Source organism: Sus scrofa, chromosome 1, assembly GCF_054392235.1.
Source record: "Sus scrofa isolate SSC_HxYL_T2T_F1_AM1 chromosome 1, Sscrofa_HxYL_maternal_Yorkshire_Landrace_v2.0, whole genome shotgun sequence".
In the NCBI taxonomy this organism is placed as follows: domain Eukaryota; kingdom Metazoa; phylum Chordata; class Mammalia; order Artiodactyla; family Suidae; genus Sus; species Sus scrofa.
This window is the reverse complement of record NC_139383.1, coordinates 129297845-129316550: the sequence shown is the minus strand read 5'-3', so window position 1 is coordinate 129316550 and position 18706 is coordinate 129297845. Positions and strand designations below refer to the sequence as shown.

At 43.0% G+C, this 18706-nt stretch overlaps 1 protein-coding gene across 3 annotated transcripts in view; it reads left to right on the top strand.

Annotated features, from left to right (window-relative positions):
- TMOD2 (tropomodulin 2) overlaps positions 1–18706 on the top strand; it is a 52776-nt gene that overhangs the window by 15557 nt on the left and 18513 nt on the right. For all 3 annotated transcript variants that reach the window (XM_001925676.6, XM_021095391.2, XM_013992992.3), the window contains exons 3-7: positions 1263–1419; positions 6004–6126; positions 9555–9641; positions 15185–15315; positions 16914–17021. In XM_001925676.6, the coding sequence (XP_001925711.1) occupies positions 1263–1419; positions 6004–6126; positions 9555–9641; positions 15185–15315; positions 16914–17021 (606 nt within the window). The remainder of the gene's footprint in view (positions 1–1262; positions 1420–6003; positions 6127–9554; positions 9642–15184; positions 15316–16913; positions 17022–18706) is intronic.

Below are 18706 nucleotides of genomic sequence, written 5' to 3'. Positions count from 1 at the left end.
CTTGAAAAGGTAAGTAGCTTGTTATAGTGATTGTTTAGCAAGTACTTTCTTCAGCACTGCTGGTATTATCTTAAGCTTAGAATTGGAGGCATCTTTTTTTTTTAGGGCCAAACCCGCAGCATATGGAGGTTCCCAGGCTAGGGGTCCAGTCGGAGCTGTTGCTGCCGGCCTACACCAGAGCCACAGCAACGCCAGATCCCAGCCGAGTCTGCAACCTACACCACAGCTCACGGCAACGCCGGATCCTTAACCCACTGAGCAAGGACAGGGATTGAACATTTGTCCTCATGGATGCTAGTCAGAATCGTTTCCACTGAGCCATGACAGGAAATCCCAGAGGCATTTTAAATAGCGACTTCACTATGAATAAAAAATCACTAAAAATATTTATATGATATTCTGATATGCCAGATATTTGGAATATTGTATGTACTTTAAAACATACAGGTACCCTGTTTTTATTTTTTAACTTAAGAAAGGAACCTCTAAGCTTAACCAAGCAGGTATCAACATCTACCATAATATTCATGTACTGGCTTGGCCTTGGTATTTCCCAGGAGAGGTTAGAAATAAGGGAGTGGGGAGTTCCCGTCGTGGCGCAGTGGTTAACGAATCCGACTAGGAACCATGAGGTTGCGGGTTCGGTCCCTGCCCTTGCTCAGTGGGTTAACGATCCGGCGTTGCCGTGAGCTGTGGTGTAGGTTGCAGACGCGGCTCGGCGGCTCGGATCCCGCGTTGCTGTGGCTCTGGCGTAGGCCGGTGGCTACAGCTCCAATTCAACCCCTAGCCTGGGAACCTCCATATGCCGCGGGAGCAGCCCAAGAAATAGCAACAACAACAACAACAAAAAATAAATAAATAAATAAATAAAATAAGGGAGTGTGGCCATATTGACTCCTCCGTATGCCTCCCTGGGAGCACCTTGGGTACAGACCTGGCCAAACCTAAGTGGGATCTATGAGGAAAGAGGCAGTGAATGGGGACTGGCCTTTTGTTACCATGATCTAGAAGGCAGCTGCAGGAGACTGAGGCTGCCCAGCCACCTGTGCTCTGCCTGAGCTCACTGGGAGCCCCCTCTCAGCACACGACATTCGAGAAAGTAGGTCCTCCAAGGTATGCCAGAGACCCAGCCCTTGGCTCACACCCACATCTCTGCACAGGTGTCCTCTCCCCGCTTCCTCCACATACAGCAGGGGTGGGGGAGGTAACATGGATCATTCAGGCAGACACTTCCCTTTATGCTCACTCCCCTGTCTTGTCAGAGTGCACTGCTGCCAGCTGGATTTCGACAGAAGGATCAGACACAGAAAGCAGCCACCGGCCCATTTGACCGTGAGCACCTCCTCATGTACCTGGAGAAAGAGGCTTTAGAGCAGAAAGACAGGGAAGACTTTGTGCCCTTCACTGGAGAAAAGAAAGGTAAGGACCACAGGCAGCTTCTGAAGACATAGGTGCGCCTAAGGTATTGTCACAGAGATCAAGCAAAGGAACTGGCCTGAAAGTGGGAAATAAGCCTGTGAACTGGATTCACTATTACAAAGAATCATGGCTGGTGGATACATGTCCATATACACTTGTCCAGACCCAGAGACTCACACCTAATGTAGACTATAGATTTGGGGTGATAATGATGTCAATGTAGGTTCATCAGTTGTCAAAAATATACACTGTGCTGCAGGTGCACTGTCATTAGAGGGGAGGTTGTGAGTATAGGGACTGGGGGCATATGGGAACTCTATGTACTTTCCTCTGCTAACCTAAAGCTGCTCCAAAAATAAAGATTATTAATTAAAAAGGCGTTCCCTTGTGGCACAGCAGGTTAAGGATCCAGAGTTGTCACTGCAGTGGCTTGGGTTGCTGCTGTAGCAGAGGTTCGATCCCTAGCCCGGGAACTTCTGCATGCTACAGGTGCAGCCAAAAAAAAAAAAAAAAAGAACTGTGGCAGAATATGAAAACTACAGGTATGTAGAACAAACTAGTGGTTACCAGAGCGGAGAGGGAAAAGAGCAAGGGCAAGATAAAGATGTGGGATTAGGAAAGACAAACTACCATGTATAAAATAAACAGCAAGGATATATTGTACTACACAGGGAAACAAAAACATTATTTTGTGATAACTTTAAATGAAGTTAATCTATAAAAATATTGAATTACTGTATTGCACACCTGAAACTAATATAATATTGTAAATCAATTGTACTTCGATAAAAAAACCTATTGAATATTGTGCAGAGAAATTAAAGAAGATCTGAACAGCAACAGTACAAAAAGCTACCAGTTCAAAGGAAAGAAAATTATCATTAGAAAGGTATGAATCTGATTCCTGAAGCCCATGCAAGTAACCATAACTCAATCTGCTTGAGTATTGGGGGCAGAGGGAGGAATAGGTAGGCTAATTAAATGAATATTTGGAGTGTGATGTTACTGAAATTAGTTTTGTTAAAAAACCCTAAGCCCCACAGAAGAAGTTTTGGGAATGTGAAGTAGCATCCATCCTGAAAGAGGGTCCTATGGCCTTGGTGCATTCGAGTTAGCCCTGGGCTTTCCCAACTGCAGAAGCCCACTCGAGGTCTAGGCCGTGGCCTCTGTTCCCTTAGAAACCAGTGTCATCAATCATCGGTTCATCCAGCATGTTTCAGGGACCTCCTGGGTGCAGAGCCCTGTGCCAGAAGCTGGCACCCCAAGGAAATAAGATCCCCCTGCCCTCAAGGAGTGTGTGATCTAGGGAGAAACATGCTAATAGACCTGGGAGGGCCTGAGGAGCAAGGGGCTGTTTCTGCACACAGAAAGCAAGCTCAGAACTAAGACCAGAAAACCCTCCTCCCTAGCTGCAGACCCTGAGCTCCTCTTTGGAGGAAAAGTGGCTACCACTTGCCTGTCCAGGCTCCCCAGCTATCCACTGTGACTTGGGCCCAAAGATATAACTTGACTCACAGATAACCTCAGGGCAACTATAGTCTTTTAAAAGCAAGAATTCGATCGTTCACTTCCCCGCTTAAAGTCCCAAATGGTCCTCAGGGTCCTGTGATGGCTCACCCGCCCTCCTCTCTGACTGCATCTCTCCTTCCCCCACTGTCCTCTCTCAGCTTCGCACACCTGCCAAGCTCTTTTCCCATCTCAGTGTCTTCTTCTTATGACTCTTCCTTTTGTGTCTCTCTTGCATCCTGGCACAGAAATGGGCACATGGGAGTCACTAGATAAATGTGGGTTCAAATGAACGCTGCCTCTAAGCTTCTGTACTGCGACCACGGGGAGCAGGAGCACTGACTCTCCAGCTGCTGCCTTTTATTAAGAAAGGAAAGTCAGACAGTAATAAATTGGGCAAATAACCAAGGATCACAGTAGAAATATGGAGCTGTTTCTATGGCAACCTGGTGTTGTTAGACTAATTTAATTGTGAAAGAAAAAATAAATTATAATGTCAAATCTTCCAAAAGAAAAAAGAATTTCCGTGTAGCTCAGTGGGTTAAGTATCCAGCATTGTCACTGCAATGGCTTGGTTTGCCTCTGTGGCATGGGTTTGATCCCTGGCCCAGGAACTTTTGCACACTGTGGGTATGGCCAAAAAAAGAAAAAGAAAGAAAGAAAACAAACTTCCATAGATATCTCTTGATCCAGATTAACCTACAGATGGTCCGTGGGGGTTAGGAATACAGGAGCAGTCAGAGTAATGAACAGGGTACAGGAAGGGTATACAGCTGCACAGTGGGGCTTCAGAGAAGACTGAGAAGCAACACGATTGAGCCAAATGAGCAGAAAGCAAGTTTTCCAAGAAGAGCAGAAGGATGGGAGTGAGCTATGTGCAGGGCCTCTGTAAGATCAGCAATGACCCAGGAGCAGTGGGAGGCTGTCCTGAGGGCCTCAGGAGAAGGGCCACCCAGCCTCAGTTCTGAACACCAAGCACTGTGTGTGTACCCTGGACCCTCAGGTTATCCCTTTAGGACTTGTCATTCATTTGGACCCCAGGATGTGCAGCAGCAGTTATCCTCAATACTGAGAGCTGGGCCACCTGTATACCTAGTGCTCAGAGTAATTCTAAATGGCACCAGGAATTAGGAACTCAGAAACTCTATTTTGACTATAGATCCAAGATCATAGAGCCAGAAAGAAAATGCTTCAAGCTGCAGACACTATGCAAAATCAAGTCCCAGAGGAGCCTCAGAGTCTGAGATGTTATTGATTGATTCTTTTTTTATTTTCCTTTTCTATCCTCTGGCTATTCTCCTGTTTTATTTCCCTTCTTTCTGGGAAATATGGCAGCTTATGTGATGGTCAGTGATAGAGACCCTGTGGCCAAGATACCCCAGGCTGACTACAGCAATGGTGCCTCTTTGGGGTGCACAGCTCTACCTGGCCCCTGTTTAAAGATCCAACCATTCAAAGATCTGGTAAACTAGCGGAAGGTACGCAGCCCTATAACCAAGGAAATCTCTTGGAGAGTTTTCATGAGGGAGTGACTAACATGGGTTTTGACCCTTTCCTTTTCTGCGAGAGTGGAAAGGCCAGGCTAGCCCAGGAGACCTGGAAAAAGCTTGGGTCCCAGTTGGTTGAAGCTGGAGCCAGCTGTCAGTTCTAGGTAACAAAGAGGAGAAGCAATAGAGGGCTGAGCCTTTAGGGAATGCCAACAATCAAAACGGAGAAGGCCAGTTTCAGAGATCATGCCAAGAGGTAAGAGCAGCTCTAACAAAGAGAGAAACCAAGACTCAAAGCCAGGAGGAATTGGAAAAGAGTGTGAGTAGGTCTGGAGTAGCTGTGGTGGCTCTGGCATGGCCTGGGTTTACCTCCATGAGCCATTGCACAAGTGAGATTTGGATGTGTTGGCCTGTCTGGAGGTTAAGGTAATGGGTCATCCTCCCAGCACGCTGATCATCAGTCCAGAGGTTTGGGCATGGGGCAGGGTGAGGGGTGCTCAGAAGTGAGTAGGGGGCAAAGTCAATGGAATCAGACTGACAGGATGAAGTGGTAGATGGTGGCAGAGAATGCATATGTGGGAAGCACAACACCTTCCTGCTCAGAGCTGCACATCTCTAAAGATGACAACCCCGATTTTTCCTTCTATATCAGACTGACTTTAGTGTGCTCTAGAGAGGTGGCTGTGTCCCCAGGTCACTACAATGGTCGGGTGACCCTAGATACAGCACCCCGGTTGCCTGCAATCTCAATTGGTAGGAGGAAAACTCTAGGGGATCACCAGTTTGTCCTTCAGGAACCCTAGGGACTGTTTGGATGAATCTGCCCCTCTTATGCAGGGTTTAGGCAAGAACACAAAAGTCTATGTGCCATTTTCACAAGGATTTAGAAGCTAACAAACTTTTAAAATATGTGCTTTTCCCCCTCCAAAAATACCTCGGCCAGTATTCTTCCAGAGTACCACATGGGGATATGGGTCTGCCAGACGCTCCCAAGGCCTCAGGCACCACAGTTGACACCTGAGCCTACACATCCAAGCTTCATCCACATTCTCAGACACCTGCCCTTGGCCTGGGCATATGCACCCCCAGTGTGACCTGCCTTCAGGAGGATGGACAGGGGGAAGGGACTCAGACAGACCTTGGAAGCAGGTTCAGGGTTCTTTGGCAGGGAATTTCAGGGACCCAGGTACCTGGGTAGTCCAGCAGGTGGCCTGTCTTCTGGATAGGAATGTCTCTTTGTCCCTGTGACTCCTCCTTCAGTGGGGATGGAGGGAGTGGGGAGGGGGTACATCCAAAATAGACCAAAGTTGGGCCCTCTAAAGTAGGGGACCGTGGCAGGGAGCCCCCTTGACCAGGTCTAAGGGCGGTGCTGCCCATGACAGGGAGGGAGAAGCCACTGTGTGGCTCTGTTGCAGAAAGCAGGATTCCTCCTCTCACGTTCTTTCCCAGAAATTAAGGAATCCCAGTTAGATATGCAATGGTTCAATGATTCTGCACCTAATGGTCAGAGCTGCACATTCTCTGGTTAGTTCACTTCCCCTAGAACAAGGCGGCAGCACGCTCTGGTTTTTGTTTCTCTTCTGATTTAAAGGGAGAGTCTTTATCCCCAAAGAAAAGCCTGTAGAAACTCGTAAAGAAGAAAAAGTGACCCTGGACCCAGAATTGGAAGAAGCTTTGGCCAGCGCCTCGGACACCGAACTCTATGACCTTGCAGGTTAGTCCTCAGCTCTGGGAAACATTGCTGTCCTTCTCTGTGACCTCCAGGTGTGCACTGACCCCTGAGAAGCAGCCTTTGCACTCCTGTGTAACTCTTAATTGCTACTGTAGTACCAGGTTGACTTCAGCCCTCAGGCAGCTGTAAGGCTGGGTACAGGTGACTTCACCTCTGAGCAGACATTTTGCTGTATCTCAGCTGTGAAATGTAAAACCATATTTCAGCTGTAAAGTGCCCTCAATTATACCTGTCCTGCAGAACTCAAGAGTTACTGTGAGAAATCACAGAGAATGACTGGAGAAATGTTGAGAACTTAAGTAATAAAATAACATAATAGCCCTTGTGCTTTCTTAGGAGCTTTCACATGTGGCCTTTTGTCACCACAGAACTTCCATTTCTATCACAAAACTTCTTGCTCTTCCCCACATGGTTATCCTAACCATGGAGCAGGAGCAGCTCACTGTTACATTTCCCCAGTAAGGTAAATCCATATTCAGCACAATCAGCTCACCTTTTCTAGTTTCCTTAACAATAGCAATAATATAATAATTATTGGTTTTTTGTTTTTGTTTTTGCTTTTGCTTTTTCAGGCTGCACCCGAGGCATGTGGAAGTTACCAGGCTAAGGGCCACAGCCACAGCAACACCAGATCTGAGTCACATCTGCGACCTATAGCATAGCTCATGGCAACACCAGATCCTTAACCCACTGAGTGAGGCCAGGGATCAAATCCACATCCTCATGGATACTGGTCGGGTTCATTACCACTGAGCCACAACGGGAACTCCAATAATTATTGTTACTATTATGTGAATTGTTTAGACATGCAGGTAGAAAGAAACCCAAATAGTATAAAAGAATATGTAATGGAAAATGTCTCTCATTCTAATTACCTAAGCCCCATTTCGTGTTTTCTTTGAAAAAGATTCCATGCATATAGAACATGTGTGTATACTAATTGGATGGAAATTTGGATTATTAGGGTCATTATGTTAGGTCCCCACAGGATAGAGGTGCTTTGAAGAACAGTCCTCAGCTTTGGCAAGATTTCTCATATTTTTATTCCATTGGAAGATGTAAGTAATAATAACCAGTCTCCTACCTCCCAGGAGAACCAGCTGTATACCTTATTCCAATAGCATGCCAACCATCTCAGATACATTTTGGTTTCTTCTGTGATGGTATCTATAGTCAGTATTAAATTCACATATTTGAACCCCTCAGAAGTCACTGCAGGAGGTGAGGCACCTGCCTCACCCAGTTTAAGGGTGTTTTGTAGTGACTGTTCTTCTTAGCCATGAGCAGCCGTGAGCCTGCCATGGTTACTACTCTCCCCAAGGGTTGCTGCATGGTTTCCACTGGTTTTGCCCAGAGGGAGAATGCAGGGCTGGGCTTCAAGTCCCAGGAAATGCCTAAGAAAGGATAAAGAGAAAAACATCAGTCATGTAGAAGATACTAGACCCTCCACTTCATATGATAAAACCAGGGGAATCATCCCAATAGAAAGCTCCTCTTTGCTCAGCCTCCATCCCTCATCAAGTGTTCCCTCAGAACTCAGAAGGGAGCCCTGCTGGGGGTCAGGTGGAAGGGTCTTCTCTAGGGTAGATCTGTCTGGCAGATCAAGAGCAGCCCGTGAGTGAATAGGCTGCCATCTTTGAGCTTTAGATAAGAAAGTGTACCAATGCCTGCGCATATTGCTGTGGCAGGTGAAGAGCAGAAATATAGCTCATCAAGGGGGCAGAAGCTGACCTTCAAGACAGCACCTCCCAGAGTGGCCATGTTGCATTCTGGCCATCACCAGAGTCTTAATTCTCAACTCTGCTGGTCTAGAGACTTTATCTTATCAGTGCACGTAGGAGCAGTCAGATCAGGGCATGGCAGTGGAGACTGATCCACTAGTCAGTGCAAAGGAAACAGATAAAATAAAAATTATAACTTGGCAGTGGGAGCCAAATTACCATCAGAAGTTGCTTAGTGAGTATGGGGCCAGAGCAAGATATGTTTGTTGCCTGGTCTCAGTGGCTTGTATTTATCACACAGGGCATCTTCTCCCTGGACCATGCCAGAAACACAGTGACAAATTCTTATTTCTTTTTTCTTTTCTTTTTTTCTTTTTTGGTTTTTAGGGCCACACCGAGGCATATGGAGGTCCCCAGGCTAGGGGTCCAATTGGAACTACAGCTCCCTGCCTACACCACAGCCACAGCAACGCCAAATCTGAGCCATGTCTGCAACCTACACTACAGCTCATGGCAACGCCAGATCTTTAACCCACTGAGCAAGGCCAGGTATCGAACCTGCAACCTCATCATTCCTATTCGTTTCCGCTGTGCCACTAGGGGGACGCCAAATTCTTATTTCTTTAACAGGAATTTGTAAAGGACTTAGAGCAGTGCCTAATGCATAGGAAATCACTTAACTATTATAATAGATAAAGTATAATTATTATCCCTGTGTTACAGATGGGGAAAGTGAGGCTCAGAGGCATTTAACATCTTCTCGATTCATACAGATAGTACATGACGGTCAGGATTTAAACTCTAGCTGATCTCCCCTGACTGCCACTCTTAACCCCTAGATTCGCTGGCTTTGAACATGTGCCCTTTCTAGGCTGTGCTGGCTCCTCCTCCTTCAGGATGTAGATTACAGCCAATGAGGAACTCAGAGATGTGCCTCTGACACCTGTTGGCAGACTATTCTGGGATCCTTCCTCAGGTGGCCGCTTGTAATTTTTTACCTGGAATTTAATTACCAAAGGGAAAGCCGAATGGACAGTTGCAGTTGGAGCGTGCTCAGTGTTGTCATCCCCCCCCCACCCGGTGCTGTCTCCTACATATTGTACTGCCCCCTGGTGCAAGTTCTGTGTAATGCAGGAGACTCAAAATCTCAGCCTGCTTGTCTCCTTTCCCACCCTGGGATTCTCCAGATGGAGAAAGGACAACTCTTTTTGGTCCTGAGATGGGAGAGATGGGGAGGCTTACATTGTTAGAGGCCCATGATCTTTCAGCTCTTTATCTCTGGAAAAACTGCATGCTGCAGTCTATATAATGTTAGATCTTAAAATATCCTTAGACTGGGTCCTACATTTTAAAGATAAGAAAACGGAGGGGGTGAATCATAACTAGGAAGTCTAAGCAGATTTTCAGTCTGGAAACATAACTAGACCATTGTCCCTCAGATCCTACATGATTCTACCTTTGAAGATATAGAAAGACCAGTGAAATTGCTCGTGGTCTTGGACAGGGGCAGGGGTGTTAAATAAGCTCATTTAACACTATACATGCATCACTTTGCAAGGCAAGAGAGCTCTAGGGACACTTCTCTTTATGACATGAAGAATTGTTCTTTGAGGGGCAAATTAACCATGTGGACACGTTAGTACGATTCCCCAAATATAAGGTTTATTCACTGATTATCTTCGCTTTCAGCTGTTCTTGGAGTACACAATCTACTCAACAATCCCAAGTTTGATGAAGAAACAACTGGCACAAAAGGAGGCAAAGGGCCTGTGAGAAGTAAGTTGACAGAAAGCTGTGGTTTTATGAAACTTGGGAGCCACTGGGTATTTTTGGAGGAGAGAGGCCTATTAACTGGGCCCCCTGGGGTGTCCAGAATTCATCCAGAATTCATTCAGGCTTTGAAGGTAGATTTTTCAGTTTGTCAAGGAACACTGGGCTCTGAGCAATAAAGCCACAGTGGAGTAGCCCATACTGGGAGTTCTGTCTGGAGGTGTAACTCATACCAAGTAGTGTGTTTTGCTCAGGATACACTCTCTTGGTAGGTCTGTCTGTTCAGCTAAAAGAGGAAATTACTGATAAAAAGGTTGACTAGTCAACACAGAATGAAGACAGAGTTTTATATTCCTGACAGTGGTTTTATGTTTGTTTGTTTGTTTGTTTGTTTGTTTTTCCTTTTGGCCACTCCACGGTATATGGAGTTACCAGACCAGGGATCAAATCCAAGCCACAATCCTTTAACCCACTGTGCCAGGCTGGCGATTGAACCTGTGTTCTGGCTCTGCTGGCGATTGAACCTGTGTTTTGGTGATTGAAACTGTGCCACAATGCAAACTCCTGTTCCTGACATTTAATCAACTGTAGTATCTTAAATAACTTTCCTTCTCTATTTGAATGTCTTTTCATCTCAGCAAGGATGCTTATCTTTAGCATTTGAATACCTACTCCTCCCAGAGAGCATGAAAGACACACTTGGCATGGCCTTGCTAGCCTGGAACATTCCAGACCACTGTCTTCTATGCCACCATTTCCTGGAAAAATGTACAATTCACTACACTCTCATTCATGCATCAGTCATTTACTAAATACCTGCCATGTCAAGAATGTTCTAGGTTTAGGTACAAAGGTGAAAGGTGGTCTCTGCCCAAAGGAAGTTATCTATCCATGGGAGGCACAGATCAATAATCAGGTAATTTCAGGAGTTCCCATTGTGGCACAGCAAAAACAAATCGGATTAGTACCATGAGGTTGTGGGTTCGATCCCTTGCCTTACTCAGTGGATTAAGGTTCTGGCGTTGCCAAGAGCTGTGATGTAGGGTCGCAGATGTGGCTCAGATCCCAGGTTGCTGTGGCTGTGGCTGCAGGCCAGCAGCTGCCCATTTGACCCCTATCATGGGAACTTCCATATGGCGCAGGTACAGCCCTAAAAAGCAAAAATAATAATAATAACAGTAATAATCGGGTAATTTCAGTACAGTATGATTCAGATGCTATGAAAACTCACAAAAGATCACAGCTCTTCTTAGATTAACTATATTTTATGAAGTTCCCTTCGTGGCTCAGCAGTTAACAGACCCAACTAGGATCCATGAGGATGTGGGTTTGATCCCTGGCCTCGCTCAGTGGGTTAAGGATCTGGTATTGCTGTGATCTATGGTGTAGTTTGCAGATGTAGCTTGGGTCCCACTGTTACTGTGGCTGTGGAAGAGGCCAGAGGCTATAGCTCCAATTGGATCCCTAGCCTGGGAGCCTCCATATGCCATGGGTGCAGCCTAAAAAAAAAAATTATATTTTATGCTCTTTGATGGTGATGAGCAATGCTTTCTAGTCTCAGCAGGATACTTATCAACCATTGTTTATGCTAGGTAATTTATCTAGACAATGAGCAGTATTCCTTTTATTTTCCTTCTGGCTTTCTTATGCATACAGATGAAAAATGTTCATCCTTTTAACTTTAATATCAAAGGATAATTCTGACATGTTTGTTTTGTTTTGTTTTGTTTTTGTCTTTTAGGGCTGCACCCGCAGCATATGGAGTTCCCAGGCTAGGGGTCAAATTGGAGCTGTAGCCACCAGCCTACACCCCAGCCACAGCAACACCAGATCCGAGCCGCATCTGCAGCCTACACCACAGCTCATGGCAATGCCACTGAGCAAGGCCAGGGATTGAACCTACATCCTCATGGATGCTAGTCGGGTTCATTAACTGCTAGCTATGATGGGAACTCCATGTGTTTGTTATTAAAAGTCTGATGCATAACCTTCTGGACTTTTTTACATGCACACATTTATCATTAATATTTTTAAAGACTTTTTTTGTTTGTTTGTTTTTAAGGCTGCACCTGTGGCATATGGAAGTTCCCAGGCTAGGGCTCCAATCTGAGCTGCAGCTCCCGGCCTACAACACAGCCACAGCAACACCAGATCCAAGCGGTGTCTGCGACATATATCACAGCTCATGGCAATGCTAGATCCTTAACCCATTGAGCAAGGCCAGGGGTAGAACCCGTGTCCTCGTGGCTACTAGTCATGTTCATTACCACTGAGCCACGACAGGAACTCCTTAAAGACTTTTTTAGAGCAGTTTTATGTTCATAGCAAAATTGAGAGAAAAGTACAGAGTTTTCTCATATACCCCCTGCTCCTCCACCTGCATAGCCTTCCCCCTTATCAACATCCTTCACAGAGTGATACATTCCTTACAACTGGTGAACCCACACTGACATATCATTATTTTCATATGCTTATGTGTCATTTGCATATCTTTTTTGTTGAGATGTCTATGAAGTTCTTTGGCTTGCTTTTAAAATCAGGTTGTTTTCTTATTGTTGAGTTTTAAGAGTTCCTTGTATATATTGGATTTTATCAGGTATGTCTGATAAAATTTATCAGATGTGTCTCTTTTTTCCTGATTTTTTAGTGAATGAAAGATTCTTTAAATTCTATAGTGCTGGAGTTCCCGTCATGGCTCAGTGGAAACCAATCCGACTAAGAGCCATGAAGTTGTGGGCTTGATCCCTGGCCTTGCTTAGTGGGTTAAGGATCCGGCATTGCTGTGAGCTGTGGTGTAGGTCACAGACACAGCTCAGATCTGGTGTTGCTGTGGCTCTAGCATAGGCCAGTAGCAACAACTCTAATTAGACCCTTAGCCTGGGAACCACCGTATGCCATGGGTGCAGCCCTAAAAACTCAAAAGACAAGCAAACAAACAAAACTAATAATAATAACAATAAATTCTATAATGCTTTACAAATTTCACACACATGATTTTATATAATCCCGTAATAACCATTTTTTCCCCTCTACCCCTGTCTTGCCCTCCTCACTTCCATCTCCTCACTGGTAACCACCAGCTCGATCTTGATATCTGTGAGTCTGTCAGATGTGTCTTTTGCAAATATTTTATCTCAGTCTGTGGTTTATCCCCTCATTCCCTGTTTTTTTGGTTTTTGTTTTTTTGTCTGCCCTGTGGCATATGGAGTTCCCAGACCAGGGATCATATCCAAGCCGCACTTGTGGCCAATGCCAAATCCTTAACCCACTGAGCTGGGGCCAGGGAATGAACCCGTGCCAATCCTGTTGCACCACAGCAGGAATTCCAGTCTCCTCATTCTCTTGACAGTATTTTTCATAGAGTAGAGATTTTTAATTTTAATGCAGCTCAGCTTATCAGTTCTTCCTGTTATGGATTATGCCTTTGGTGCTGTGTCTAAAAATTCATTGCGGTGCTGTGTTTAAAAATTCATTGCCAAACCCAAGGTCATCTAGATTTTTCTCCTATGTTATCTTCTAAGAGTTCTACAGTTCTGCATTTTCATTTAGGTCCTGACACATTTTAAGTTCATTTTTTAAAGGGCATAAGGTCTATGTCTAGATTCTTTTTTTTTTTCTTTTAACATATGGATATCCACTTGTTCCTGAACCACTTGTTGAAAAGACTGTCTTTGCACCACTCTATTGCTTTTGCTCCTTTGTCAAAGATAAGTTGACTATATAAACATGGGTCTATTTCTGGATTCCCTAGTCTGTTCCATTGTCTATTTGTATATTTTCACCAACACCACACTTTCCTGCTTTCTGTAGCTTTAGGTCATGAAGTCACATAGTGTCAGTCCTCCAATAGAGTTCTTCTCTTTCAATATTATATTGGTTATTCTGACTATTTTGCTTCTCCATATAAACTTTAGAATCAGTTTTTTTTAAGTCTTATTGAATTATAGTTGATTTACAATGTTGTAATAATTTCTGCTATACAACAAAGACATTCAGTTATACTTATACACAAATCCATTTTTTAACATTCTTTTCCTATATAGATTATTACAGAATATTGGGTAGAGTTCCCTCTGCTATACATCAGGTCTTCATTTGATACCTACAAAATAACTTCCTAGGATTTTGATTGAGATTGCATTGAATCTATATGTTAGGTTGGGAAGAACTGACACCTTAACTATATTGAATTTTTCTATCTGTGGAATATCTCTCCATTTAGTTCTTCTTTGATTTCTTTTATATATATATATATATATATATATATATATTTATTTATTTATTTATAGAAAAAGACCAATAGCAGTATGTTATGCATCAGTAGCAGCAATAGCTTTTCCAGGTTCTGCAGTGATTTCTTTCAGAAGAAGTTTGTGGTTTTCTTCATGCAGATTTTATATATATTTATTTTCATTTTTTCATTAACTTTTTTCAAATTGCGATTCTCTTTTATCGGTACATGTAGGTTTACCTCATTCTTTAATGAAGAGATAGCATCATATTATGTGTTTATGTTATATCTTCTTTTAACAGTTTTGCTTTGATGGACATTTTATTTATCATATTTTGCTGTCACAAGTAGTATGTCATTGAACATCTCTGAATATACATCTTCATGTATTCATGCTATTTTTTTCTATAGATTAGACTTCTAGATATAAGATTGCTAGGTTCTAAAGTGCCCACCTTTTATATTTAAATAGATTATGCCAAATTACTCTTCCAGAAATTTGCACCAGTTTACATTCCCACCAACATTATATGAGGATGCTTTTTCCTCCACTTTATTGCCAGCTCTGAATATTATCTCTTTTACATTTTTGGGCTAATCTAATGGTATCTCATGTTTTTATTTCAGAATTTAGCTACTTTTTATGTTTTCTGGTTGACAGAGTTTCCTCTGATCATATTAGCTATTCATTTTCAATTGAGTTGTGTTGTTGATTTGTAGGAGCTCAGTGTACATTGGGATATTAACCCTTTTTATGTTACATATACTGCAAGCATTTTCTGTTAACTGCTTTTGAGAATTCTTCCATTATTCTTTTCTATTCCTCTCTCTTCCTATACTATCCTGAAAATTAAAGCTCTAAAACAGAACTCACAGGAGGGTGGGGTCTGGTCAAGAGTCCAGGGGGAGGATTAAGGTTTGAGAAATAGAGATTCGTTGTTTCTCTTTTGCATCTCAGATTCTTTGGTTCGGTTATTATATCTGAAAGAGGTCCACATGAAGCAGCAATAACTATCCATGGATTTTCTTTTGGGGGTTAGAATTTGCTCTAGGGCCTCCTGCACTTTTGGCTCCATGGAATGTCAGTCACTGAGACTTCTTCTCATTGTGGTTGAAAAACACCAACCTTTGAGCTGTAACTCAGAGCCACACCATTCTCATGCTTGCTTAGTTGAGAATAATCTTACTGTCATTTATATTGGAGTCTTGTTGGAATCAGAGCATATGAAAGGAAGGTCATTTGGTGGGGGAAGGTCATCTCTGATTTTTATGGGAGAGTCCTTACATTTTCTTTTTAAAATTAAAATTTGTGTCTTAGATGTAGTCAAAGGTGAAAAGGTGAAGCCAGTATTTGAGGAACCACCCAATCCCACAAATGTGGAAGTAAGTCTACAGCAGATGAAAGCTAATGATCCCAGCCTGCAAGAGGTCAACCTCAACAACATTAAGGTATTTCATTATGATTGTTGCTAATCACTTTATTTATCATGAAGTCAGAAAACTTACTGGAGATGACTGACTGCCTGCCTGACTTTACACTTGTTTGAAATTTTTTGTAGTCACTGATTTTGAGGCAAAACATTCTGTTCTAAAGAAGGGAGTTTTTTAAAAGGATGATTTCTAAATTTCTAGAAAAGAATCACAGTACTTGCTTTAAACATACTGTATTAGTTATCTATTGCTGAGTAACATTACTCTAAAACTTAGAGGCTTAAAACAACAAACATTTATTATTTCACACATTTCTGAGTGTCAGGAATCTGGGAGTGACTTGGCTAGGTAATTGTGGCTCTGGGTCTCAAATGAGGCTATCGTAAACCTGTCAGCTCGAGCTGCAATCATCTGAAGGCTTTACAAGGGCACACAAATCCATTTCCAAGATGGTGCATTTGTGTGGCTGTTGGCAGGAGACCTGTTTCTCACCACATGGACATCTCATTAGGGGTACCTGAGCATCCTCACCTCATTACAACTGGCTTCCAAGTGGTCCAAGAGAAAGAGCGTAAGCTGGAAACCACAATGCCTTTCATGAGCTTTTCTCTGAAGTCACATATTGTCAGTTCTGCTTTCACAATAAGTCAGGTCACTGTCAAAGGGAAGGAACGTGTGTGTGTGTGTGTGTGTGTGTGCGCGCGCGCGCGCACCTATAAGAAAAAACATTGCCTGACATCTTGTTCATTCATTCTTATTGGGCCAATATCTAGCACTTAATAATATTAACCAACTTTTATGGAGTACTTGGTATGTGCCATATCCTTTGCTAAATACTTGAAATTCATTACCTCATTTAATCCTTAGTGCCACTTAAAGAGGGTAAGTTGCCCACAGTCACAGAGCTGGTCTGTAGTGCATCCAGAGCTCATGCTGGCCTATAGTTGTGCTCTATATTGTCTCCCTCTTCAGTGTTCGGTACTATGCTAAGTGCTGTAGAAGAGGAAGTAAGATTCATTCAGTCTTTATTCTGAAGAACTTAAATTAGGAGAAAAGCACTAAGCAATAATTACAACAGGATATGGTAAGCCCCCAAAAATGTTGTGGAAATTCAGGCAAGGAAAATTTTGATTCTGCCTGGGAGAGCCCATAAATAAAAGAAGCAATATTTCTGCTGAGTCTTGAAAGATGAGTAGAAATTAGAGCAAAGATAAAGGAATTCCTAGGCAAAAGGAAAAGCATATAAAGGTATGGACAGAGGAAAAACTATGGTGTAGTAAAAGGACAGCAATTAGGTCAGTTTGGCTAGAATATAGAGAAGGAAAGAGAAAAAGGGAAGTATGGTGTATGCATCATTGGGGGGATCAAGTAAATGGAAAAATGATGCCAGAATGTCACATTGTATTAGGTTCCCTTATTGGACACTAGATGGGGGTATTGGCTCAGGATAGGTCAGTTGCTAGAGCATAGATGATGAATCTATTCTCATCTCTTTGGGGGGATGGTGTGCAATTAGCCATCTAAATATATGAGGTGTTTAAAAAATCTGTGGAACCTTAGCTTGGGGGGCAGGTGTACAGGTGATTCATCACCTATCTGTGTCTTCCTCATCCTAGAACATTCCAATTCCAACCCTGAAGGAATTTGCAAAGGCTCTAGAGACCAATACTCACGTGAAGAAGTTCAGCCTGGCGGCAACCCGAAGCAATGACCCTGTGGCAATTGTGAGTAAAATTCTTAAGAGTAACATGAAAGGATAACTTGATCCCCTTGCTGTACAGTGGGAAAATAAAAAAAAAAAAGAGTAACATGAAAATATTTAATTCATTAGAAGCTATTTTTAACTTGTCTTATCAATTAACAATTTTTATTTTTTGTTTTTGTCTTTTTAGGGCCACACCCAAGGCATATGGAAGTTCCCAGCCTAGGGGTCAAATCTGAGCTGCAACTGCTGGACTATGCCACAGCCACAGCAACGCCGGATCCTTAACCCACTGATTAAGGACAGGGATTGAACCCACATCCTCATGGATGCTAGTTGGGTTTGTTACCCCTGAGCCATGATGGAAACTCCAATTAACAATTTTTAGCTCTGATAAATTTATTTTCTTTATCGTTAATAAATAAGTTATAATGAGACAGTAAAACAAGAACCCAACTGCCAGACACTTTGAGCCCACTGGAATTTTGTTAGCACTACACTTTTAGGAGAAACAAGATTAGGCCTTTAGCTAAATAAATATTTAGATTTTATTCTGTGCTTAGTACAAATTTGCTGAAACATTTTCACCTACAACATTCTGTCATTGTAAATGGATATTATAAGACCCATCAAAGCCTACAGGAACTCGACCCATAAAAAGATGTTAACATATTTCATTTTAACCTTTGAAATGGATTGATATATCTCAAAAATATTTTAAACCACCAAATCTTGTAATATTTTTTTGTTTGATACTATTAACCAGTGCTAAAAGAAAGAAAAAGAAAAACAATGGGAGTTCCCATCATGGCTTAGTGGTTAATGAACCTGACTGGCATCCATGAGGACACAGTTTTGATCCCTGGCTTCACTCAGTGGGTCAAGGCTCTGGTGTTGCCGTGAGCTGTGGTGTAGGTCACAGGTGCGGCTCGGATCCCACATTGCTGTGGCTGAGGCATAGGCAGGAGGCCACAGCTCCAGTTAGACCCCTAGCCTGGGAACCTCCATATGCCTCGGGTGCAGCCCTAAAAAGACAAAACAAAAACAAAAACAGCAACCACCAAAAGCCCTATTCCCTCTACTTGCTTTAGATAATTCAAGTAAATAAGGAAGCCCCTGGTCTCCTGTAAATACTGGTACCATTGCCATTGTCAGTGTTAATCCTCTTAGTAACAGCTTGCATTTCTTGAGTACTGACCTCTGTGCTTTACACGCATCATCCCATGTAATCCCCACTAAAATACAATGATGTATGTACTATTATTAGTTCCAACTTTAACAAATGAGCAATCTGAGGCTCAGAGAGGTTAAGAAACTTTTCCAAAGTAACACAACAAGCACGTGGTAGAGCTAGGGTTTACCACCAAGTCTTTCTGGTTCCTCAACCAGGATGCCTAACCACCAAGCTATGCTGTACTTACAGTGCCTCACTGCCATGCATTTGCAGAAACATGCCAGTTAGCAGCAGCCTGAGCAGAAGCCTGTGGTTCTACAGCATCTGAAGCTCAGCACTTGAATTAGACTGGGAAAATAAAAGTTTTCTTGTCTTGAAGATGTGATTTAAAGTAATATGTCTTTTGGCGGATCTAAAATAGCATTAAAAATGGGTAACATGGGGGCTCCCACTGTGGCACAGCAGCATCAGTGGCATCTCTGTAGCACCAAGAATGCAGGTTTGATCCCAGTCCTGCCCAGTGGGTTAGAGGA